Below are 25,507 nucleotides of genomic sequence, written 5' to 3'. Positions count from 1 at the left end.
TGAACCTGTGGAAAAAAAAACATCCATTGCAGCCAAGTGCTCGCTCAAACAAATTAAACCCCTCCATTTTTCAATTGAGAGATTATCTCCAGACCCCCAGCAGTGCAATCCTAGTTAACTAGCTTGGCATTTGGTTAATTTTTGATTCAAGTTCATGAAGAATCAGGCAATGAAATATTTTAAAGTCGTCGCACTTCGGCTCTATAGTGAGACGAGAGAATACGTTAAGAAAAGATTAAAATCAATTCTTATTTCTACAAAGATGAAAGCAAAATACTGCTGACGCTGGAAATCTGAAATCAAAACAGAAAATGCTGGAAAAGCTCAGCAAGTCTGGCAGCGTCGGCGGAGAGAGAAACAGAGTTAACGTTTCGAGTCCGTATGACTCTAATAAAGAGTCTGAACACTCTGATGACCCTGAAGAGTCATGTGGACTCGAAACGCTAACTCTATTTCTCAGTCCACAGATGCTGCCAGACCTGCTGAGCATTCTGTTTTGATTTCTTATTTCTACAAACTTGGGGAGAGGCAGGGGAATGGGGAACCCAATAAGGGTGGGCCAGGGTTACACTGGCCGAGGGTGGTTTAGATGATCTCTCCCATGCTGAGCCAACTAATCTTAGGTAGTGGGAGAGCCACATTTGGCCTTAGTGATAGTGGGAGTGGAGCCTGATCAAAACTGGCCCAAGATCTTTGTCCCAAAGAATTGGTGCATCAAGGCAACATTGAACTTGGCCATGATGCTTGTCACACTCACTGCCCCATGCTCATATAGAGGAATGTCCCTTTACAAGAATGTTCCAACCACTCTTGTTCCAGCGCAAAAGTCTCACGCAATTAATGTGCTGAATTCTTCTGCAAGTGTTTTTTTATTTTTCTGACTCGGAATTTAATGCAAATAGGAATGGAGTTGATCAGAAAATATTCCCTTTTCTGCTTGGATAGCTAAACTTGGAGCCTGGGGATTTAAGATAGCATGATGTGCGAAGGACTTAAAATACTCACAGCAGAAATCATGAGCTTTTACTGTCATCCCTAACTGCTATAGGCTTGAGATTACTGTTGATGATTCTAGCGTATAATTAGTACTTTCTTGGTCGCTAACCTGATTCATTCATATAAGTCCTGATGAGATAAATCTACACAAACTATTTCCACTGACCAATGAGTTTAGGATGACTGCGGTTAAGAATGAAAGGAAAGGTTCAGAGAACGTTCCTTCTCTTCCCGCTGAGGATTGTTGGGACGTGGAATAACTAACCTGAAACAGGAGAGGAAGCAGAGTCCAGAATAGGTTTTCAAAGAGGATTTGCTCTGGGGGAAGGGGCAAAGAGGTCAGCACTTCCACAAAGCTAACAACAGCACGATGGGCCAAATGGCCTCCTGCTGTGCTGCAAAATGATAGGATTGTGGGTATCACCTCGATTAAAATAGTGGACAGAAGAATGAGGTAAAGGTGCATTGAGCAATTACCCACTGATATTATCAAGAGTAAATATTTGAACTTCTCCGCCGGAATTTGAAAACACACACAGCATAGACAACGACAACTCAAACAAATATCTGGGGTGCGCTGAGATGCTCCCTGCTGGTTAAAAATGGTAAGGCCTCTCTGAAGCTCCAGTTCCACATTACTTGCTCTTTTCAAGCAAGATCACACTTTGTTCTAAATGGATTGCTCCAAGGCACAAATCCTGAACATACTTTTGCGTGCCTCTATGCAACAAACGCGTTCAGTCCTGAAAACAAAAAAAAACACACACAAACATGCGATCCGAGCTGAAGTAAAACAATAAAAAGATTGCCACAGCAGCAACAAAATGGGTGAGGCAGCATGGCAACCTTATTGTTTGCAAACCTCCTGTCTGCTTCTTTTATTCTCTTCCTTCTCCTCTTCTCCCACCTCGAGATGGGGGGAAAAAGAAAAAAAACCCCTTTTTGTTCATTGTAACAACTTACTGCTGAACTGTGTTTAGGTCACACTAGAACGAGGCTTCCTTTCCAGTTGCAATTCTCCCTCCTCCCCACCAGCTCCTAAGCCGCTCCATTAAAAGACCGATTTTTCTTTTCCTTTGTCATCTGCCAAGTAAATTGGGCAGGAGGAGGTCGTATAGCCCCTCAGGCCTGATCCGTTATTCAATGAAAATTGCAACCTAACTCTGTAAACCCGCCTTTGCCCCATAGCCCTTAATCCTTTGGATAATAAAAATCTATCAACCTCAGGTTGAAAATTTACAGTTGATCTCGCATTAATTTCCATTTACAGAAGAGAGTTCCAAACTTCTACCACTTTTTGCACGTGGAACTGTTTCCTAACTTCACTCCTGGCTCTGACTTTTAGACTATGCCCCCAAGTTCTTTCCCCGACCAGTGGAAATCGTTTCTCCCGATCTACCTGATCTGTTTCCCTTAATGTCTTGAAAGCTGTGATGAGATAACCCCCTCAACCTGCGAAATTCCAGGGGATGCGACCCTAGTTTGGGTGAGGAAGGGTGTGGGAAATGCTCCCCGGGGGCGTGGTGGTGGGGGGTGGGGGGGGGGGTGGTGGTGAAGCCTGGCTTTAGAGGGGTGCGAGAAGGGTTCATGTTATCAGAACAGTATAGACAAAGACACACATAACAAGAGGAGGGTTCTCCTTCACTTACAGGGTGACGTGGGTGACGTGGCTCCTCCCTCTGGGGACGCACTCGTTGATTTTGTGTCAGACATTGGAAGGGGGACTGGTCGGGCCATTGGGGGCGGTGGCGGCAGCAGAAATGACCCCGCGACCTTGCCCTGGCTGCCACCGTTTGGCTGTAAACATGGAATAAAGCAAAAACAAGCAGAGAAGACACATAGCTTAATATAGTAGAACACAGTGGGACCCTTGCCAGAAATCTGACTAACTGTCCGATGCCATGACAATACTGCGGTCCAGTTCTGAGTTTGCCCCTCCCCCACCCCGCCCCCAAAACCCCCACCCCCTACGACCCACCCTCACCAAAGACACTCTACCCCCACCGGGGCATAGGAAGGGAAAGACATGCGACACTCAATTTATGACTGTGCTCATTCACGTTTTAATCAGACACCATCCCAATAACTCCTGAGCAATTCCCTTCCAATTCCCATCTAGTACCTAGGTCAGAATTTGTTTTCTTAGTCCAGACCCTTATTTGTAGAGGGATGTACAGTCTGGAAGCAGGGATTCTTACTGAATTTCCTGCTTGATTGGGGTGTTAAGAGATGTGGGGCTCTTTCATCTCCCCTGTGTGGTTGGATCATTGTGTTCTCGCAACCTGACCTGCTGGACTATCTTGGGTTTGAATGCATAGATGTCACTATTATCACAGAATGAAGAAATAGGAAAGGGCAGGAGCCTATGCCCTATGGTATCCATTCAAAGGTAGATTAATATGTCAAGGTCAACATAGGGACTTGATCCTATCTCCATCAGAAGCTGAATGATCCTTCTGTGCATTCCCAGAATTGGCTGTTTTTATGAGCCTTTGGTATAGAATGCCAAAGGAGAAGAAGGCCATTCAGCCCATCACTCTGAAAGAACTATCCACAGTCTCACCTCCCCCGCTCTTTCCCCATGGCCCTCAACAGGTTTCCCCTTCAAGTATTTATCCAATTCCCTTTTGAAAGTTCCTATTGAATCTGCTTCCAGCGCCCATTCTGACAGCACATTCCAGATCACAACAACATACTGCGTAACGTTATTTCTCCCAATGTCACCTCTGCCAATTACCTCAAATCTGTGTCCTCTCATTATTAACCTTATTGACCAATTATTAAGCATCAATTTTGTTTTTGTCAAGTGAATGTAATAACAAAAATAACACAGCTGGGGTTGGGGGCAGGATCGATATAGCTACAACCAAGAGTCTATTGTTAGTTTTGGTGTGAGGTATGAGGACTGACTGAACTAAGGCAGGTAGATGAAGTTAAGATACAGATCAGCCATGATCTGGTTGAATGGCAGAGCAGGCTTGAGGGGCTGAATGGCCTCCTCCTGTCCCTGTGTTCCAATCGCACTTGGAGGTTTTATTCCAGGGATGCTTAGCCCTCGTTTCAGCTCGAGGCCTCTGTATTCTTCTGGTGTGCAGTCAATTCATCTGAGCTCACTGCCCAGAATAACCTGGTTACACAGTTTAAAGGAATTCAATGAACAGACTCGTGTCCTACTTTCACTGAGAGACCCACTACGTCAAAGAGTATCAGTCAGCGTCAGCACAGCATTGAGCAAAAGATTGCTCGTGTTTGAAGAAAAGTCAATCTGAGCCTTGTGGACTGAGGTCTCGTGTTCAGTTTTGGAATCTTGAATCAAAGGATCCAATGCATAAGGATGCCCCCTACCCCCACAACACTGAGAGAGGAGCAAATTCAACACCCAAGGTTCCTAACACCATTGCTATCAGATGGCCTGCACTGTGAATTTTGTTCAACTCATTTTTATTTGTCCATGGGTCATGGGCAACACTGACAGGACCAGCATTTGTTGCCTGTCCCTGACTGCCCTTGAACAGAGGGCAGTTAAGAGTCAACTACATTGTTGTGGGTCTGGAGTCACATCTAGGCCAGACCAGGTAAGGATTGCAGATTTCCTTTCCTAAAGGACATTAGTGAACCAGATGGGCTTTTACAACAATCAATTACAGTTTTATGGTCACCATTACTGAGACTAGTCTTCATTTCCAGGTTCTTAATTGGTTGAATTTAAATGCCACCACCAGCTACCATGATGGGATTTGAACCCATGTTCCGAAGCATTAGCTTGGCCCTCTGGGTTAGTGACATTACCACTACGCCAGCTCCACTGTGCATCAGGTAAGGGCAGATTTGGGGCCTGTTTACACTAGCTTCCCAACCCTCCACCCTCCCTACCCACATACAGATTTAGAACCTACTGATAGCCTGAATGTTGGTCAAGATGGTGGGGACACACTGACTCATACCTCATCCTGAGCCAGATTCATCCCAAGGGAGGGGAGGGATGGTGTGGGGTGGTGGAGGAGGAAGGAAACCCAAATTTAATAAAAACATTAAATTACTGTTTGCATTAATGCACTGGCAGTGACCCTGAATTTGAGGTGGAGCGTGAATTTAATCTTTGGGTTGAACTAGTAGAAAGGCTGCTGCTCTAGCCTCAGTGTGGTGTTGCTGATCACTGATACGCAACCAGGGCCCTCACTGTGAATTCAATGCAGGAGTGCGTTGTTCCAAGCGAATTTTATGAAGTTTACTCATGTACAGCACATGTGTAAAAAAAATGTCCACTGTTTTCTCACATTAACACCCACTTGTAAAGTTCATTAATATTTTGTCAGTGGATGCGAGCAAACTACTGACAACTTGTTCATTGAACGATGCAGCATGGCACAGTGACCTCAACAGGGCATTACACAAGGGAGTGCTAAGGCACAAAATGGTGCTCTGTATCGGAGAGTGAATGTGTTACAAAGCTAACTTCTGTGGAGAGGAAAATGAATGGTGTTGCCTGCAGTGACTGATTTGTGGTTGACAGGAAGTTTATCCCGCTAGCACTTCCTGTGGCCGACTGAGAGAGAGAGAAAAAAAATCCCTGTCACAGTGGCGTTATTTATTTTTCATATTTTTAACATTTTAATCCATTAAAAAAAAAACGTCATGTTTACAAAATTCAAGGTGCTCTATTAACCCTATGCAGTGCTGTCACACAGTTTCAAAAGCAATTGAGTTTATTTCAACAATAACTTACGTTTATATTTAATGTAATTAAACGCCCCTAAAGCACCTCACTGGAGCATTATAAAACAAAGTGTGACACCAGGCCACGTAAAGAGATAATCGGTCAGATAACCATGAGCTTAGTCAGAGATAGGTTTTAAAAGAGCGTCTCTAAGGAGGAGAGTGAGGTAGAGAGTCAGGTATAGAGAGAGAGAATGCCAGAGCTTGGGGCCCAAGCAGCTGAAAGCACAGCCACCAGTGGTGGAACGATTTATAATTGGGAATGCATCAGAGGTTGGAATTAGAGGGGTGCAGTTATCTAGGAGGATTATGGGGCTGCGGGTGATTACAGAGATAGGGAGGGGAGAGGCCATGGAGAGACTGATTCAAAGATGAGAATTTTAAAATCAAGACGTTGCTTGACCATGTAGGTCAGCCAGCACAGGGGCCGATAGGGGATTGGGACTTGGTGCGGGTTAAGACATGGGTAGCTGTTGGATGACCTCAAGCTTACAGAGGGTAGAATGTGACAGACCAGCGAGGAATGCGTAGTTTCCACAATTAGTCCACCCTGTCTATCAGGCAAAGACTCAGGCAACTCCTCAATCATGGTGAGACCCCATGGAGTGTGTTTTCAGAGATGTTGCACTTGTGCCCATTTACTGTTGGCTAAAATTTGACCCATAATGCATCAATCAACATTCGACGGATCTCAAGTTAGCGCTTCAGTTAGACGTGTTCAGATACCAGAGATCAAGGTGAAAGCTTGGGGTTACCATGGAGTCAAGCTGAGGGGAACAACATGTTACCACCATGTGAGGCTGCACAACTAACGCCTGTTGTTTCCTTGAATAATTATAACCTGCAAATGTGAATGAAGGAGCTGATCACTGAATGATGATTAGTAAACAAATGATTTTTCCCATGGGTACCACTCTGCAAGATTTCCAAAATTGGGAGTCACAGTGGTAAAGCGAGTGGCAGTCAATTGGTGTCAAGAGCATGCTAGTTGACTGTTGACTGCAAAGGTGTGATCGTAATGGTTTCATTTCTTGGGCTAACAAGAGTTTTGGAGGTCTTGCCCCCTCAAGTATTGTTTGAGCCTTTTGCAAGCTGGCATGGGTGTGGGCATTGTTGCTAAGTCAGCATTTATTGGCCGTGCCCAATTGCTCTTCAGGAGCTGGTGGTGAGCTGTCTTCTTGACTGGCTGTAGTCCATGTGGTGTAGGTACACCCATGGCGTTGTTAAGGAGAGAGTTCCAGGATTTTGACCCAGCGACAGTGAAGTAACTGCAATATTGTAGTATAAGCGTCTGGCATATGTCACAAAGCTATTAATGTATGTAATATTATTGGAAAGTATTTATCTTTTAAAAATAAAGGTTTAGTCTGTAGATGTGTCTTAATTGGATTAAAGCCAGCTGGCCTGGGTGCTTTGATGTGTACTAGTTTTGATATGTAAGAGAGATAAAGTGCATTTGCATTTTTTGAATAGAGCATTCAAGAAGGTGAGTGAAATCTGGCACCTAGCTAGCAGAGACCAAGCAATGTGTTTATATTACTAATATAATTGGAACTATAAAAGGGGTTTTATTGTTAGAAGAGGTGGGTGATACAATGAGAATTTATATTCAATGAGCCGTGCTAGGTATAACTTCAGCAGTTTTCATGTGTGCAGAGCAGAGGAAATGTGAGAAAAAGCAGCTGTAAGTTTCCAACTGACTCCACAGGAACCAAAGTGAAAGGAATCTCATTTTGAATTTGTAAGGTGAAAATGCTTTGCCTGGTGTCTGGTTACGTTTATGAGCGCTGTTGCCTTAATGGAGATTAGTTTGGGAATTTGTTAAAAGTTATGATAGTGATCATTTGTAGCCATGTTTTTGTGTTTAATGTGTTGTAACTTAATAAAATGTTTCATTTAGTTTAATATAAAAAGCTCTTGAGAACTGATGGTCTGATTCCTGTATTTAGAGTGGAATTTTAATTACGTTTACAGCCATTTCAATAAGCCACCTACAGAGTTTTTACGAGTTTGCTTCGACTGTCATGAAGATAAAATTGTCCCTTGCTAACCAGTGGAGCAGAGCGAAGACATCTACTCACACAACATGACAAAGGTAGATGTGTTTCGGATTAGAGAGCTCTCTGGTGCGATGTGAAATATTAATCATTAGAATGGAAATTAGAATATGGCTTGGCTATTTATAAAGCAGGCAGCGTATTATGACAGGGTAGGTGCTTGAAATGGTGATCCCTGGTGACGCACTCGGGCATCTGATCTGACTCCAATGATGTGACAAGTTAAGCGAGATTCAAGTCAGCGTGAGCATGCTCAGGCTAGTGCAGCAACTGTGCATTAATTCAATCCCCTCGCACAATGCATTTCATTCCCTCCACTACCCTGGCGCCCTGTGGCTGCAGTATATACCATACAAAAATGCATTATATCTTCAAGAGCACCTCCCTTGTTTTCTAATTCTCTCCATGGCCTCACCCCTCCCTATCTCTGTACTCTCCTCCAGCCCCACAATCCTGTGAGATTTCTGCACTCCTCCAATTCTAGCCTCTTGGGCATTCCCAATTGTAATTCTTCCTCCATTGGTGGTCGTGCCTTCCACTGCCTGGGCTCCAAGCTCCCTACTCAGATTCATCTCTCTACCTCACTTTCCTCCTTTTCAAACACTCCTGAAAGCACCCCTTTGACCAAGCTTTTGGCCATTTGACCTAATGTCTCCTTATGTTATACCTTGTCCTATATGCTCCTGTGAAGCACCTTGGAACCTTTCATTGTGTTAAAGATGCCATATAAGTATAAGTTATTGTTGTTCCAAAGCACCGTCGCCTAGCAGGACAAGTGCATGGGATCAGCACCATGTCGCACACCATCCTGACTTGGAAATATATCGGCCGTTCCTTATTTGTCACTGGGTCAAAATCCTAGAACTCGCTCCCTAACAGCACTGTGGGAGTACCTACACCACATGGACCGCAGCGGTTCAAGAAGGCAGCTCACTACCACCTTCTCAAGGGGCAACTAAGGATGGACAACAAATGGTGGCCTAGCCAGCGACACCCATATTCTGAATAAATAAAAGAAAAAACTGCTCTAATCATTTCAACAGTGCTCACTGATGAGATATGCATGCTGGTTGACCTCACATGGTGCACAGAAGGAGTCCAAGGTGAAATGTAGCCTTCTGGTGAGCAAGGGTTAAAGGTCAGGGGATAACTTGACTGTCTCACGTGGGCTTAACTTGGTCTCCATTTTCAAACCAAACATTACGGCATTATTTTTACTTTTGCATTGTAAATTCCTATATCCACCTTGACAATGGAAACTTCGTATGTAAACCTGTCACACTGTAATTGTACTGTCCTGTCAGTGGTGGCACTGCTGCAACATCAGTGTATGGGTGGGGTGATGGAGAGCATAACTGTAAATGTGGACATAGAAAATAGTAATTGAAAAAGGCAAAGGTAGATGTAAGCGTTTTAATGAGGCACAGAATTAAACTAAAGCAAATTTTGCAATTCTTTGGGGAGCAAGGTTTCAAATCCCCCCATCAATACGTTTGCTGGAAAATTCAGTGAGAGTGAAAATGGGAATAGTGGCTTTGAGGTTTAAGTTCTCTGGGTTGCCTGATATTTGCATTGAATTCCTTTGGGTGTTTTATTTATTACAGATGTTAACTCATTTATTAAAGACAGGTTAATAAGTCCATTAAAATATTGCTCAAGGGAATTTCATGCAGTGCTGTTAACCCATGAGCTACCACTTTATGGTATTCATGTAAAAAGGTAAGAAGTCACGTCCTTCATTGTTTTCAGAGCAGTGCTGAGTGTTATACTCCCTGCTTAAAGAGTCGTTCGGAAGTACAGAACTTGAATAACGCTGAAAAGAGAGACATGCACTCATCCGGACATACACAAGAATGCCAAATTTCAAAGGATCACAACAATTTATATTACAGGAGGAAAGGGTGCTGATTGGTTGGAAAGTGGCGAAGGTGTCGCCATGGCAAAAGCAAGGGGAACTATAGGCTTTCTTGCGTTTGTCCTGATAAGCACAAGGCTTCAGCAATACTCCCTGTTTAAGCGTGTCCCAAGTGGACTTTAATCCATACAGATAATATATCCGAAACGATGACTAAAATGATCAAATAACATCGTTAACCAAGGGAGAAGAGCAAAGGAAGGTTGTGATTACCATTTGCCCTCTGAATTAATGCAGAATATAATTTTTTTTTTCTCTACTGTGTGAACAAAAGTGGAGAAACTGTCTTCACTGGCAGGAGGGTTAGTAACCAGAGGACCCAGGGTTAAGATACTTGACAAAAGACTAGAAGGGAAGATGAGGAGAATTTTTTTTGAAACGCAGTGAATTGTTGTGATCTGGAATGCGCTGCCTGAAAGGGCAGTGGAAGCAGATTCCAATGTAATGTTCAAAAGGGCATTGGATAAATACTTGTAAATGAAAAGAAATGCAGGGCTAAGAAGAGCTGGGGGATTGGGATCGATCGAATAGTTCTTCCAAAGGGCTGACACAGACATGATGGGTGGAATGGACTCCTTCATGATCTTTTATAATGTAAATAATGTAATTTTTCCATCACTTTGAGGCAGGATTGTACCAGATGTACAGGCACCAGCAGTTGTGACCTGTTAGTGATATGTCCTAGGCCCTAAGTTACTATTTGGATCCTGAGTATTCCTTATGGCCAGATCGGCAATACATTTAATCCCATTTAAATGCAACCCTGACCCAAGTTATAAATTCCAATGTGCTAAACCACTTTTTCTATCCATTGTAGAAAATCCCCATTGACCAGGATCTCCTATCACCTTCATCCTGTAGAACAGAATTGAAATGAACCCATGGAACCTCCATTTATTTTCGTTGCATATACACGTCAATAAACCAAGTGTCTTTCCATTCAGTCCCAGTACATGGGTTCCAATGGGCCAAGTTCATCCCCAATCACTCCCAATATATGGAATTCTAATATTCCAAACTCATTCCCAATCACTCCCAATATATGGAATTCTAATATTCCAAACTCATTCCCAATCACTCCCAATATATGGAATTCTAATATTCCAAACTCATTCCCAATCACTCCCAATATATGGAATTCTAATATTCCAAACTCATTCCCAATCACTCCCAATATATGGAATCCTAATGGACCAAATTCATTCCCAATCACTCCCAATATATGAAATTCTGATAGACCAAACCACTTCCTACTCAATTCTGTTGCATGGACACCCAAAGAATCAAACCTTTTCCCATGTATTCCCAATTGCAAAGAATCTCAAAGAATTAAAACCTCAATTTTCTGTCCCATTGCATAACCACCCCAACGCTACTTACAAGAGTCATGTGTTTGAAGGATTTCCTGATTCGAGAAGGTACCAAGTTATTTTTAGTGCTTGTGGGCGTCAGAATATTTGAATGTGTGTCAACAGGATCAATAACTCCTGAAGGTTTACTGAGACACTTTCTACATTATATTGAATAACTAGTAACGTCTGTACACCATGTTGACTTAGGTTCCTTGGCAAGTCATCGTCACTTTTCCCAGACTTAAAAGGCACATTGGTCACAAAGCTAGAATTCTGAATGTGTCAGCGATGAGCTCTTTTGATGCTCAACAGTGACCAGCAGACCATCGAGTTGAAGTAAAGCAAGATCCCTGGGTTCTTTGATTTGTCTGATTGGCTTTGTCTGACCTCCAGAAGGTGCTGGCTCATGCAAGGGTCAACTGTCGCACAGGGAGGGTGGAGGTTGGTGGTGGGATGGAGGGGGTCCCCCAAGCCCATCTGTGCCTTGCCTTGAGGTGCCATTGCCAATTCTGAGCCTGCATCAAGTTACGCAACCAAGAGTGTTGAATGCAGCAAGCAGGAGATGGAGGTTAGACCATGCAACTAATGTGGAGACAAACACTGGCACAGGATTTGAAGGCCAAGTGGCCCGCTTCTGTGCTGGACTCATTCCCTGAGGAGCATGAGGGCTGTGCTTTGATTTGGCACGCATCCCTGTTGGGAATTGCCAGGATGCAATCGGCGGTGGAGAGTCTGGCAGAAACTCCCCTCTTGGCCTTTTCTAAATCTCCAATTGTTCCTCGGTGTAAGATGAGCTAACCCGACACAACCCAACCTGAGACCTGCTTGGCTGATGAAGCTGAGTGTCATAGTGGGCCATTGCCAGTATTATCTGAGTCAGCAGCAGGACCTCACTGACATAGCTTGGACTGAGCTAGCCAAGTCAAGATGCCACTACAGTCGGATGAGTGAGACCCCTGTAGTCAGGCAAGGGGAACCCAAGCATCACCAGTTAAAATACCTGACACCTCCTAACTGGATCTCCTAAATGCATGTGTTTGCTATTACTTATTTTTCTTTAGACTGCTAATTCTTGGTTACGTTGAATTGTTGAATGGATAATTACAGGGCAGGCAGAACAATAATTAACTATTTTAATCTGAAGTTTATAGAAATTTCTCGCCAAAGTGTATCGTCTTGGGAAAAATAGCTACACGTTTAGCAGGGGCCACATTTCCTCTGCATTAGCTGCCACACTTAGTAGACATTAATATTGGGTCTAGTCTCATTGTGATTATTCTAAACTAATTATTTTGAAGTTTGTTGAAATATTTCTGGTTAATTTACTGATACAAATCGTTATTAACTCATAGCTTTGAGTCCGCCACCTCCATTCACAAGAGATGAAACCTTATCCACAATGTCACAGCAAGTGCCTCCACCTACACAAATTTCTTGCCTTTTTCCTCCCCATAACCTCCATTATTGGTAAGCCCCATTGGCTTTTCATGGCCTTACCCTTCCAACTTCATCAAACTTCTCACGTAGCCTTTCTGTTTCTCTGACACCAATCCTCTCTTTGCCTCCTGATTCCCTCTTCTCCATCCCTCAGCAACCATATTCCTCCCGTCCTCTGGAATCTTGAAGCTGACTCCATCCTCCTCTCTCCCTGCCCTCAAAAACTCATGCCACAACTCCACCTCACATTTTCCCTCTCTCCCTCCTCAACATCTCCCCTGTTCTCCACCGGGTGACGTGTCCCCGTGACTTCTTTTCTGCATTTGGGTAGCACCTTAGAAAGGTTCCTGGCAACCAAACTAACTTCCTTTTATCCTGGGTGCCACTGGCATGGCTGGCATCTATATCTAACTGAATGTGTTGCTGGGCCACTTCAGAGGAGAGTTAACAATCAAACATGTTGATATGGGACTGGAGTCACATGTAGGCCAGACCAGGTAAGGATGCAAGTTAAAGGACATGAATGAGCCCTTAGGATTTTTAATAACAATTAAATAGCGCGTGGTCATTTTTGTTTCGAAACCGATGCCAGAACTTGTTAAGCCGAATTTAATTTCTCAAAAAGTCAAAATACTGTGGCTGCAAGAATAGGTCGGACCCTGGGAATTCTGTGGTGAATAATTCACCTCCTGACTCCCCAAAGCCTGTCCACCATCTACAAGGGGCAAGTCAGGAGTGCGATGGAATACTCCCCACTTGCCTGGATGAGTGCAGCTCCCACAACACTCAAGAAGCTTGACACTGTCCAGGACAAAGCAGCCCCGCTTGATTGGCACCCCATCCACCATCTAAAACATTCATTCCCTCCACCATCGACGCACAGTGGCAGCAGTGTGTACCATCTACAAGATGCACTGCAGCGACTCACCAAGACTCCTTCAACAGCACCTTCCAAGCCTGTGACCTCACCCACCGAGAAGGACAAGGGCAGCAGATAGATGGGAACACCACCACCTGGAAGTTCCCCTCCAAGTCACAGACCACCCTGACTTGGAAATATATCACCGTTCCTTCACTGTCGCTGGGTCAAAATCCTGGAACTCCCTCCCTAACAGCACTGTGGGTGTACCTACACCACATGGACTGCAGCGGTTCAAGAAGGCAGCTCACCGCCACCTTCTCAAGGGCAATTAGGGATGGGCAATAAAAGCTGGCCTAGCCAGTGAAACCCACATCCTGTGAAGGAGTAAATTAAAAATGAAAATAGAAATGGGTGGCTTTAATTTTGCATCTTCATACACAATTTTTTTCCTCCTTGGGAAATAGTGGGGAAGTATTAGTGGGCCTGTTGAACCCAGTCATGAACCCTTCTTCCATTGTCAACAAGTCCTGGATTGAGACTTGAACGTGGAGCTTCTGATGTAGAGAGACAGGGGCACTACTCACTGAGCCACAAGACCTCACTGATGAATGTGAACTCATGTTCCTTGGTTGTGTTAATGACCCACCCCAGAACAGGAAGGGCTCAGGTCCAATCCCCAGTCCGTGCTGAGTCAGTCAGGCACATGGCAGGGAACACCATCCAGGCTCCCACTGCTGATTAGTAATCCCGGCTGGAATTCCGCAGGGACACTGGGGACGGAAGATGTCCACCTCCCAGTCAATTCACCTGGGGGCACTCTCTAGGCTCAAATACTGGCCAAAGAAGGGAAATTAATTCCTAACAAGAGGTCAACACCTTCCAGAGAAGAGGATAGAAAATTGGTGGGGATGATGAGAATATCACAATATTGTTGCAGCAGAGGATTCATACAAAACATCACTAACACATTTGCTTCTTGCAAACAGGAAGTAAAGAAATTAGTAGTATCACTCGCAAAACGACAGTAACAGCAACACAACAGAGGTGTCTTAAAAGGGCAATGCGCACTGATCTTTCCATAAAGCACTTAAGCGAATAAAATTGCTTTAAAGAGTGAGCCTCCCCTTCAGGACCTTTTTTAATTCAGTACAAAGTATCTCCCGGGACTTTAAGATCACCTTCTACATTGCTGCAGAGGGTAGAGTTTCGTGCAGTGGTGACTGATCAGGGAAGCCCAGTGTGTAGCAGCACCAATGTGGTTGTCCTGAGAAAGTCCAAGACCCAGCTCCCCACCCACCACCCCGAACCCCCCGCAACCCACCACCACCAGCATCACCACCACCTCCCGGGGTTTCACATCTTGGTCGAGGCGTTGGGTAACTCTCAGGTGGGCACGAGACAGTTTGTCATTAATGTACCCAGAGAATCAATCCTAGGCTGGTGACGTGCAGACAGCGAGTGTGATCACTGGGAGGGAGCGTATAGCTAAGTAAATACACTAACTCGCCTGCAGTAGATTATGTTCAGAAATGCTGGTGAACTGGGATAAAGACAGAGGGAGCTCATTTCAATTCATCAAGTGGCTGGGATGGGTTTCTCAGGCCAAACTGAAGGCGAATGCTGAATTAATGAAACAGCGTAATGAAGTGACCTGACCAATTGAGTAAGTTCTCCCTGACGTGAAGGCTGGTGAAGCAGCCAGTATCAGCACAAAAAGGGGGCTTCTTACTTTGTGCTCACGCTGGCCAGGCGACTTTCACTTGCAATTGTCTCACCTACAGGGTCAAGGTCAGTAGCTTCTCCCTATCCAAGGCCTGAGCATGTCAGCAAAAGTTCGCAATGCAAACAAAAGTAGTTTAAATAATTGACAGAAATAAACAAAGGGGTAAATCTTGTTTCTTGAACCTGGATTTTCTGCCTGCTGTTGTTTTAACCCCAGCCGATCACTTTAGTACCCACCCATACTCAGCGACTGAAGTTCTACACCTCCTGGAGAAGATTTCCTCTGTGTTGTTAAGTGTCACAGAGCCGGAAGTCCTTCCTGATTCACCACCCATTGAGTACAGGCAGAATGTTCCCTTTATGATGTGGCTTTGAGGTCGATTGTTCCAATGAGAATGAGATTCAGGCATTTCCCCGTGAGGGAGGGCAGATGGGTCTTCATCGCTGGACCCCTCTTGCCTGTAGCCACTTGTCGAACCACTCGGGCTGTGTCTTGACATCCGGTGGCTGGAACTTTTTGATGACTATGCAGGAGAGAGCACGTGAAGGAGCAGGACACCCCAACAAAGGAGATGCAATTGGCTTTTGTTTGCTGTTGTCCTGAAGATGCTGACCCGCCTTGGCACCCTCACCCCCCTCACCCAAATGCCCGCTCACCGGATGTGGACCTGGACAGTAAGTGTGAGTGGTGGCAGTCTGTTCTATTGTTGTGGCAAGGGGAATGGGCCGGGGTGGGGGGGGGGGGTGGTGCGTGCAGGGGGTGGTGGGGTGTTAGAACCCAACTCTAATCTCACCTGATGTCTACAATGACCTTCCCGCTGGGGTCAGGGGCTGGCAACGCCATTGCAAGGGTGGGGAGTGTGTGGTATGCCATCCTGAGGTTGCTGGTGGTCAACTGGAGTAGTAGCTAGATCATGCAACCCAACCCAAACCAGGTATCGAACATGGGGGCTTCCCTGGTCCACACAGCTCACAACTGCCACACTGGAAGCTGTGTTTTCCTTTCATTTATTCGTTCACGGGATGTGGGCGTCACTGGCTAGGCCAGCATTTATTACCCAGAGGGGCATTTAAGAGTCAACCACATTGCTGTGGGTCTGGAGTCACATGTAGGCCGCTAGGCCACTGGAGTTCCTGACAGAAAATACGCCAACTGTCAAACTATAAGTCAAAAAATAATAATAATAATAATAATAATAATACTCTGAGTGGAGGTCTGAGGGAAACTCACTCTTTTAATTGTTGAATGAGGAAACGAGTGTTCACAGCGATCAGCTAACTTCCAGAGGCATCTCTCAAATCAGAAACAAGACACAGAAAGCAGCAGAGTAAAAGCTGGAGCCTTACGTTTAGGTACCCCACCTGTCCTGTGGCCTGGCTGGAACTGTCGGAGCAGATCAGCTGGACGAACTCCTTCAGCGGGTCTTGGCTGGCGTGATGGTGGTAACGGATGGTTGGGTGGGTGAAGTAGGGGCTTGGCTGCTGGATGATGGAGGATGATGGGAAATGGATAGCGGAGGCTGGAGCTCGAGGGCTTCCTGTGTGTTTTCAAAAAGAAATACACACAAAAAAAAAAGATGCAAAGGCAGTGAGCATTCCAGGGATTATATCTGCGACAAATACACAGGCACATATAAAAAATGAAATGAAAACAAAAACCGTTTGCAACTCTGCCCTTTCACCTCTGGGTTTGACCTCAGCAAAGGCTGCTGGGAAGCCTTGTCCTTTTTCCTCCTCCCTCCCTCCTCCTCCTCCCCTTCCTCCTTCCCTCATCCTCTACTTCCTCCCTCCCTCCTCCTCCTCCCCTTCCTCCCTCCCTCATCCTCCCCACTACCCCTCCTCCTCCACCCTCCACAATCCTCCTCCTCCTCCCTCCCTCTCCCTCCCTCCCCTGCCCCCTCCTCCTTCACCCCTCAACCTCCTCCACTTCCTCCCCGCTGCCCCTCCCCCTCCCGACATCCTCTCTTCCCCCTCCCCTCATCTCTTCCCTCCCCCTCCCTCCTCCTCCTCCCCATCCCTCTTCCCTCCTCCTCCCCACCTGCCTCCTCCTCCCCCCTCCACCTCCCCTCCCCCTCCCTCCCTCCTCCTACTACTCACCCCCTCCCTCCCTCCTCCTCCCCTTCCCTCGCTCCTCTTCCTCCCCCTCCCTCTCTCCTCCTCCCCTTCCCTCCCTTCCTCCTCCTCCCCCCTCCTTCTCACCCCTTCATCCTCCCTCTCCTCCTCTCCTCCTCTTCCCCTCTCCTTCTCCCCATCACCCCTCCTCCTCCTCCCCCTCCTCCTCCCTCCCTCTCTTCCTCCTCCCTCCTCGTCCCCCTCCCCTTCTCCTCTGCCTCCCCCTCCTCCTCCCCCCCTCACCCCTCCCCTTCTCCTCCGCCTCCCCCTCCTCCTCCCCCCCTCCTCCTCCCCCTCCCACACCTTCCTCCTTCTCCCTCTTCCCTCCCCTCCCTCCCTCCCTCCTCCTTTGGAACTTTTGCAAGGGGTTAAAATCTTTTTTTTTTCCCTCTCTGTGGTGTCTCCAAGGCAACCGAGAGGAGAGGTGGATTGATGCCATTTTTCCAGGCCTCCATGGTTGGCACTGGGAGCCAGGCTCCAGGAGGCACTTAACAAAGCTCCCTCCTGTTTCCTTTCTCACTCACATGATCTGCATCAATACCTTGCCACAGCATTTCAAGTGAGATCAGAGCAAACCTGCATATTATTGTTCCCCAAGGCCACACTGCACTCTGTAAATGTAAGCTTTTCTAAAGTCCTTTCCACATTTAAACTATGTTCCATCACTTTGGATTTCCTGGACTAATACACCACCCTGAGTCCTGAAGTAGTGTGCCACCCTGTTCCTTGTCCTACCATCTTTCAGTCATTGGGTGCCAGGTAATGGCCCAGTGCATCCAAGCTATCTCCAATGTCTGGTTTGCCCTTCTTGTGGGTAAAGTGAAGTCACCCTGCCAGGCACCTTTTTCTTTCTCACTCCCAGTACAAGAGCTGGATCAAGTTCATGGTGTGCGGGGAAACCACAGCCACAATCCATGGCAAACAGTCTATAAGGAAAGGTGTCTCGTTGCGCCTGCCGTGGGTAATGGTGATACCAACACATTTAGCAAGGGTTTTTCTCACCTGGTCTGGTTCCTGCTATCACGGGCAATGGGTGATGTGTGAACGCCATTCGCGAGGAGACGGTTTGTGAAGGCGTTCCACTGCCAAACTCGTGTTTTGTTGACTTCTTTAAGGAAGTGGGCGATGTCATTCCTGGGGACAGATGATTGACACATTAGATTTGAAGCCCCTTCCGATTCACGCCAGCCCCATCACTAACTCACCCATTCACAACACTTAGGCCCAGCCTTCTTGGAGGTCAGACAGGCAAGCTGAACATGGACACCAGGGGGTGGAACTCACCACCTCCCACTTGATAGTAACGGCCTTTGCTTGCTCTACTCAACAATCTATATCTTGAACAAAGCTTTAGACAGAAAACCCACCTTGCAGCAACTTAAACTAGGAAGATAGAAGCAGTAGGAGGCCATTCAGCCCTTCGAGCCTGTTTCCCCATTCAATTAGCTCATGGCTGATCTGCATCTTAACTTTCTCTATCCAGCCTTGGCTTCATAACCCTTAATACTCTTGCCTATCAATCTCAGTTTTGAAATTTTGGATTGACATCCCAGCAGCAACAGCGGTTTTGGAGAGTCCCAGGTTTTGCTTTCTGTGAAGCAGTGCTTCCTGTCATCACCCTGAATGGCCTAACTCTAATTTTAAGGTTCTTCCCCCTTCTTCTGGAGTCTCCCTAAACCCCACCACCCAGAGGAAACGGCCTTGCTCTAACTATCCTATCAAGTCTTTTAATCACCTTAAACATCTCAGTTACAACACCCCAGCACCGGAATGAAGGTTTGTGTAGCCAACTCCAACTCATTCCCCCGACCTCCGTCTCTTTCTTATCTTGTTCATTCTCTTTTCATTTACCTATCTTCCTGTCCCTTTTGTTTTTCCTTTACTCTTTAATAGGATGTGAACCTCACTGGCCAGGCCAACATTTTTTGCCCATCCCTAATTGCCCTTGAATTGAGTGACTTGCTTGGCCATTTCCAAGGGCAGTTAAGAGCCAACCGCGTCACATGTCGGGCCAGACTGGGTAAGGAGGGCAGAGTTCCTTCCTTAAAGGGACATTAGTGACCCAGATGGGTTTTAACATCAATCAATGATAGTTTCATGGCTGGAACTAGACTGGCTTTCAGTTCCAGATTTTATTAATTAATTGAATTTAAATTCCACCAACTGCCATGGCTCTCTAGATTACTAGTCCAGTGACATTACCACAATGCCACCATCTCTGGGTGAATGGAATCTGGTGCAATTTCAGATACAGGGGGCAGATGACCTCGAGTTCGTGGAGGCTGGAAGATAGGAAGCTGACTCAGCGTTGGAGTGGTAAACTTTTCTAGAGGAGAAAAGGCATGAGGGTCTCAACTGGGTTTGAGCTGAGGCACGGACAGAGGTGGGCAATGTTACAGACATGCAAAGAGGGAACCCTGACGATAGAGCGGATACGATGGCTGCAAAACCATTTCTTTGGTGATCAGGTGGACTGTAGACTCCATGCTAAAACAGATTGCACGTTGTCTCAGGAAGGAATGGGTTTATAGGCCAAACAGACTGTGCCCTATTCTTCCCACCTTCTTTTTTCACTCCTGCACTCTTTGTCCATCTCTCCAGCTCTGTCCTTCTCTTTTCCCCACCTCTCTCTCTCTCTCTCCCTTGCCACCTTTGTCTCTCCCTTTCCACCTCTCGTTCTTTCTTTCCTGTTTCCTGCTCACTCTCTTTTTCTCCAGGATACAGCTAAGAGCTAAGTAACAGTGCTACACGGGGAAAATAATGTAAAAATAACCTGTGCTGGAAACAGGATCGTCAGTAAGAATCTGTCAGTGATTGCTAGGAGCTCCCAAGAACATGGTACTTCTGGAAAAAGTGACATTTGATCCCTCTGTGGTTTATGGAGCAGTGGAAATAACATGCCATTGGAATTCACCTCCTGGCATGCACCCAGCAATCCCCCTTTTATGGAAAAACAAATCACTAATCTGTACATCAAAACCCTCAAACATCGTCACTGTTAACACGAATGAGTACAGTTATTGGGAGTAGGCATCTTAACAAGTCTGCTGCAACAGCCCTGTGGGTAGCTTTTCCCTTAAAATTCACTCCCGCGATGTGGGCATCGCTGGCTAGGCCAGCATTTATTGCCCATCCCTAATTGCCCTTGCTCAGAGGGCATTTAAGAGTCAGCCACATTGCTGTGGGCCTAGAGTCACATGTAGGCCAGACCAGGTAAGGAAGGCAGCTGTCGAAGGGTCATGAGGACTCGAAACGTCAACTCTTTTCTTCTCCGCCGATGCTGCCAGACCTGCTGAGTTTTTCCAGGTAATTCTGTTTTTGTTAAGGAAGGCAGATTTCCTTCCCTAAAGGACATTAGTGAACCAGAGGGGTAGCTTGTCCAATCTGTGGAAGTGATGAACCTGCAAGTGTTAACCTTGGCTCTGCTGTAGCTCTCTGGCCTAAAGTCAGGGAGGTCACAGGTTTGAGTCCCACTCTGGAGACTTGCGTGCCTAATCCAGATGGTAACTTCCACGCGGTGTTGAGGGAGGTGCTGCCACTCAATGAGGCATTAAACCAAGATCCCTGTCCTGTCCTCTCAGGTGCATCTGAAAGATCCCGCTATCTAAAGTAGGAGACTTTTGTCTGGTATTACAGCCTCAGACCACCACAAAGATTCTGACAGATAATAAAGTCCTTTTGAAGTGTAGTCACTGCTGCAAAGTCAGAAACATGACAGCCAATTTGCACACAGCAAGCTCCCACAAACAGCAACGATAACGATGTTGGTTGAGGGATAAATAAAGCCTTAAACCCTGGGTATAACTCTCTGCTCTTCTTCAAAATAATGCCAGGGGGTCTTTTACGTCCACCTGACTAAACAGAAGGGGCAAAGGTTGAGTGTCTCATCCGAAAGATGACACCTCCAGCAGTGCTGCACTCCCGTGGTACGACACTGGGACTGTGAGCCCAGAATTCGTGCTTCAGTCAGTGGAGTAGGACTTGAGCCTCCAGCCTCTGACTTTGAGACATGAGTGCTACCACTGAGCCATGCCTGACACTTAAGACCTACAGCTAGTTGTGGGATAACAGCACTAAACACATTCCTAAGATATTCCTCCCTTCACTTCTCGTCAATGGATCACAATTCCTGTAGAGAGGAATTGCAAGATTATCAGATGTTCATATATTGGTCGGCAAAATTTTAAGGCTGGAATTCTCCAGCGATGAGGAATTATGCCGAACAGAATTTCATGGTCTCTGAGTTTATTACAATATAAGTCTGTGTTGGCGGTAAGGAATTTGGAATTTATCTTTTTATTGTTTTTCTCTCTGTCCTCTGAGGAATGAATATTCTCTGGCCAGACACTCAGAACAACCAGTTTGAATTCAGTTGCTCTGCAACTCGTGTTCCAACTTCGTTTATGGTGGATATTATTTTCAACTCTCTCGGCTCCTCAAAATTTCCATCAGGCGCTCGATTCCAGCCTATAAGGCGCCAAACCGTCGTTGTTCAGGATATTCCACCACACTCCAACGTGACTTGGTTTTCTTTCGGAAGTTTCCTACACGGTGAGCTATTGGTATTCAGTCACCCTGCTCTGGGCAGTTACCAATTAGAGGCCATGTACTTCCCCACAGGAAGAGGGATGATGGTGGTAATTAACTAATTGGCTAACCACAGGACCAATGGAACCAAGTTCAGTAGGGGGCCACCTTCTCCTTCTCGTGTTGCACAGAAGCAGGATAATGCTGCCTCTGAATAGGCAGCTTCTGCCGGAAAGTGGGTTTCGGGGAGAGAGCAGCCCAGAACAATGCCGACATTGTGAGGCAGAGGGCTGGACCCTCAAAATCCACCAAATCGGTGAACAGGAGGCACTCCACAAACGACAGCTTCCTTATTTCCAAAAGAAAATAAAGACTTGCATTTCCCAACCACAATCTAATTTACATCCCACGAGGTACTTTGTGAAGTGTGGTCACTGCTATAACGTAGGATGCAGGAGCCAATTTGTGCACAGCAAGCTCCCAGAAAAAAAGACAAAGCAATCATAGCCAGTTGATTAATTTTTGTGATATCAGTTGAGGGATAAATATCAGCAATGACATCTGTGGTAACTCTGCTGCTCTACTTTGAAATAATGCCCACGGTGGACATTTTGTATGTGCCTAATTGGGTAGGCAAGGCCTCAAGTCTAACATCTCATCCAGGAGGCAGCACCTCCAACAGTGCAGCACTCCCTCAGTACTGCACTGGAGTGTCACTTTTGATTTTTTTTTATACACTGAGTCCTTAAGTGGGACTTGAACCCACAGTCTTCAAACTGAGAAATAAGCATGCTACTCACTGAGCCATTGGCTCAGAACATGCAACAGTACTCATTTTGACCACTTGGGTAGTGATGCCAACTTTAAAGCCACAGCTACTGAGACTCACAGTGGGAGATTCAACCATAAATTAGTGCCCACTCGCTCAGCCAACAGAACTCAGCCTTTCATCAGATAAGGTCCATCCAACTTAGAGAAAAGTCAGGAAAATCTCGGATCTTGACGTGGAACAGAGAGCCTTAACATTGCAGACAAGTTCGTGATTTTAAAGTCTGCCTGGGAGAGGAGATAAGGAGAATTTTTCCCCTGCAGCAAAGCTGCTCTTGATTCAGAAAGTGCCCCGAAAGCAGATTCGATGGTAACTTTCGAAAGGGACTTGGATCTGCTCTCAGAAAACAGACCCGCAGAGTTAATGGGGAAAGAGCCAGGGGGAGAGGGATTAATTAGATAGCCCGTGCAAAGAGTCAGCATTGGCACGGGCGGCTGAATGGCCTCGTTCTGTGCCACCGGCTTCTATAAGGAGAAGAAAGGATCACAGCACGTGTCAAATGATAGGAATTTAAATCAGACACCAGGTGGAGACACCTCAGAGGGGAAACATGTGGAAGATTTTGCCGAACAGGGGGGCTGGAGGCACAGGTTTGAAGGGGCAGCTAAAACAGAGTTGAGTTCTATTCCCTGTTAGTTGTAGAATGGAATAAATAATCATTGATGGGAGAGGTAGGAAACTAGAGAGATGGGCTTCAACAGCACCACCCCCTCTCACCCTTGACCGTTTTTATGTACATATACGTTGGGAGATAACGAGTGAATGGTATTAGTTATATCATGACTATGTTATATATTCTGCACTGTAACAATTCTGTGATTCGAGTTTAAAAGGCAAAGAGCTTTTCTTTTGGCTCAAACCACAGCCAAATTCAGACACAGCCTCAAGTGCACCTTAAAATCCATTTCCTGTCATGGTAGGAAAATCTCCACGCCTCACAAAAGAACAAAAAAAAAGGAAGGAGACGTTTTTTTTTAAAAAAAGCTACCTTTCTCCACAGTTATTTAACCCTTGCCAGAGAAGTCACCGAGACGAAAGTAAAAGATAGGTGTCGAACGCAAATGCATCAGCTTGTCACTGAAGGACGGCAGGGTGAGTTATAAAGTAAATGCTTTCACACGTAGGGTTTGTTCCAAGGCTTCGCCAGAGGCGACCCAGAAACCAAAACCTCATTCAAAGGGAATCAAAGGAGGTTCTCAGGAGGAAAAATATAGAATGTTACAAGGTAAGGGCAGGGAAATTGGACTGCAGTAGTCAGCTCCAATTGAAGAGCTCCCAGCGACGTGGGAATGATGGGCTAAAAGGTCTCCTTCCTGACTTCTATTTCAGTGCTGTTCGTGGGAGCTTGCTGTGCACAAATTGGCTGCTACACTTCCTACATTACAATAGAGTCTGCCGTTCAGAGGTAATTCATTGCCTGATGTGCAGTGGTGAAAGGCGCTATATAAATACAAGTCTTTCTCTACCATAATTTCTACGATGCACTGCGGCTTTAAACCTAGTGGCCTGAACAAAAGGTCAAAGTGGACAATAACCCTGAAGCAGGTCGGGTCATCAGGTACCTGTGGAACATTGGCTTGAACAATGACACCAGTCAATCTCAGAGACCTCCAACCACCATCAGTCTCGGCTACAGGTTCCTCAAATTGCTGCATGGAGCTACATCAATAATTATTCAAAGACATGTTTATAATGTCACTACACATAACAGCTCCTGGCTGATTTCTATTTTCCTGCTCCTGGGCCTATTGGATTACCTGGGAACAACACAGAGAAAAAAAACTATGTGGGCAGGAACACGGGCTCTTACAGTCTGATTTACTGATCTGTTAAGCAAATGTCCAACTATTCACCGTGCATTGCACTTATCTGATTCAGCAAGCAGCAATTCCTGACAATGTACGATATAATTATCAGGAGCAGGATTGGCACTACTTCAGGATGGGACTTATCTTAGTCATCCAGGAGAGAAACTACCATTTCTCAGCATTGCCCCACAATTAACTTTGAAATAAAGGTTGTATTTCCAGAAATTGTGTGTCAGTTTAGCTATTGAGGCAACGCTCTCACTGATGAATCAGATGGTGTTTGGCTTAAATTTCTTCCCACGATGTGAATATGTAGCTTCTGAATTTCCTTCCTGATCCTGTGCCCCTTGCTACTTCACGTAAGAGTTTCCTCCACACTTCTGGTGAAATTAGGGAGGCAGATACGCAGATATTGTGAAGAAGTTCAGGGCCATAATTTAGGCTGGTGATAGCTAACCTGTATTACCATTTGATTAGATCTGCATCTCAAATCCATTTACCCACCACTTTGCTCCCTATTACTTGATACCCTTAGCCAACAGATCGAAGTTTGGAACAGTTCAGTCAACACCCAGCATCCACAGCCTTTTTGAGGGAAGGTGTTCCTTATTTCCACTGCTCTTTGTGTGAAGAAGTGCTTCCTGACATCACTCCTAAAAGGGCTTGCTCTAATTTTGCTGTGGGGTGCCAGTTACAGTTCGACAGGCCTGAAGAAGTCTTCGTAATCATATGTAGGCTAACTGTTAGGGCAGAATTTTACGCTGTTGGAATTTTACAGCCCCGCTGAAGCCAATGCACTTTTGAATCGTTCGCTGCATTTTGCAGGCCTTCCCCCACCCCACCGACCACCCGCCCCCCCCACCCCCCCCTCCACAATGGGGCCATAAAATTCCTCCCCAAGTCTTTATTGACTCCTAGAACCATTTACAAATATATAGTAAAGGATACAAGCTAGGAGCTGTCTCCATGCTTGCTGCTACACACAGCTCTGTCCAATACTCAATTGACCTTGGATGTGGGTCATGTGCTCTCTTATATCAACCTGTGGGCGGTACTGTGCTCAGTCCCACATAAATCCTACGTGTGCCAGACCCTTATACAACAAATTTTATGATTAAATCCGAGCTGATGGGGAGCATTGTCTTTCAGATGAGACACTAAATTGGGGTGTCTG

At 45.8% G+C, this 25,507-nt stretch overlaps 1 protein-coding gene across 3 annotated transcripts in view; it reads right to left on the bottom strand.

The window, feature by feature from the left end:
- nfixb (nuclear factor I/Xb) overlaps nt 1–25,507 on the bottom strand; it is a 376,050-nt gene that overhangs the window by 39,773 nt on the left and 310,770 nt on the right. For 2 of the 3 annotated variants that reach the window (XM_041177033.1, XM_041177035.1), the window contains 3 exons: nt 18,172–18,303; nt 16,405–16,595; nt 2,646–2,793 (listed from right to left, as the gene is read on the bottom strand). In XM_041177033.1, the coding sequence (XP_041032967.1) occupies nt 2,646–2,793; nt 16,405–16,595; nt 18,172–18,303 (471 nt within the window). The remainder of the gene's footprint in view (nt 1–2,645; nt 2,794–16,404; nt 16,596–18,171; nt 18,304–25,507) is intronic. The other variant, XM_041177034.1, reaches the window with a different exon arrangement.

This window comes from Carcharodon carcharias, chromosome 30 (assembly GCF_017639515.1).
Source record: "Carcharodon carcharias isolate sCarCar2 chromosome 30, sCarCar2.pri, whole genome shotgun sequence".
Classification (NCBI taxonomy): Eukaryota; Metazoa; Chordata; class Chondrichthyes; order Lamniformes; family Lamnidae; genus Carcharodon; species Carcharodon carcharias.
The sequence above is the reverse complement of the archived record's forward strand: the minus strand, read 5'-3'. Positions and strand labels throughout refer to the sequence as shown.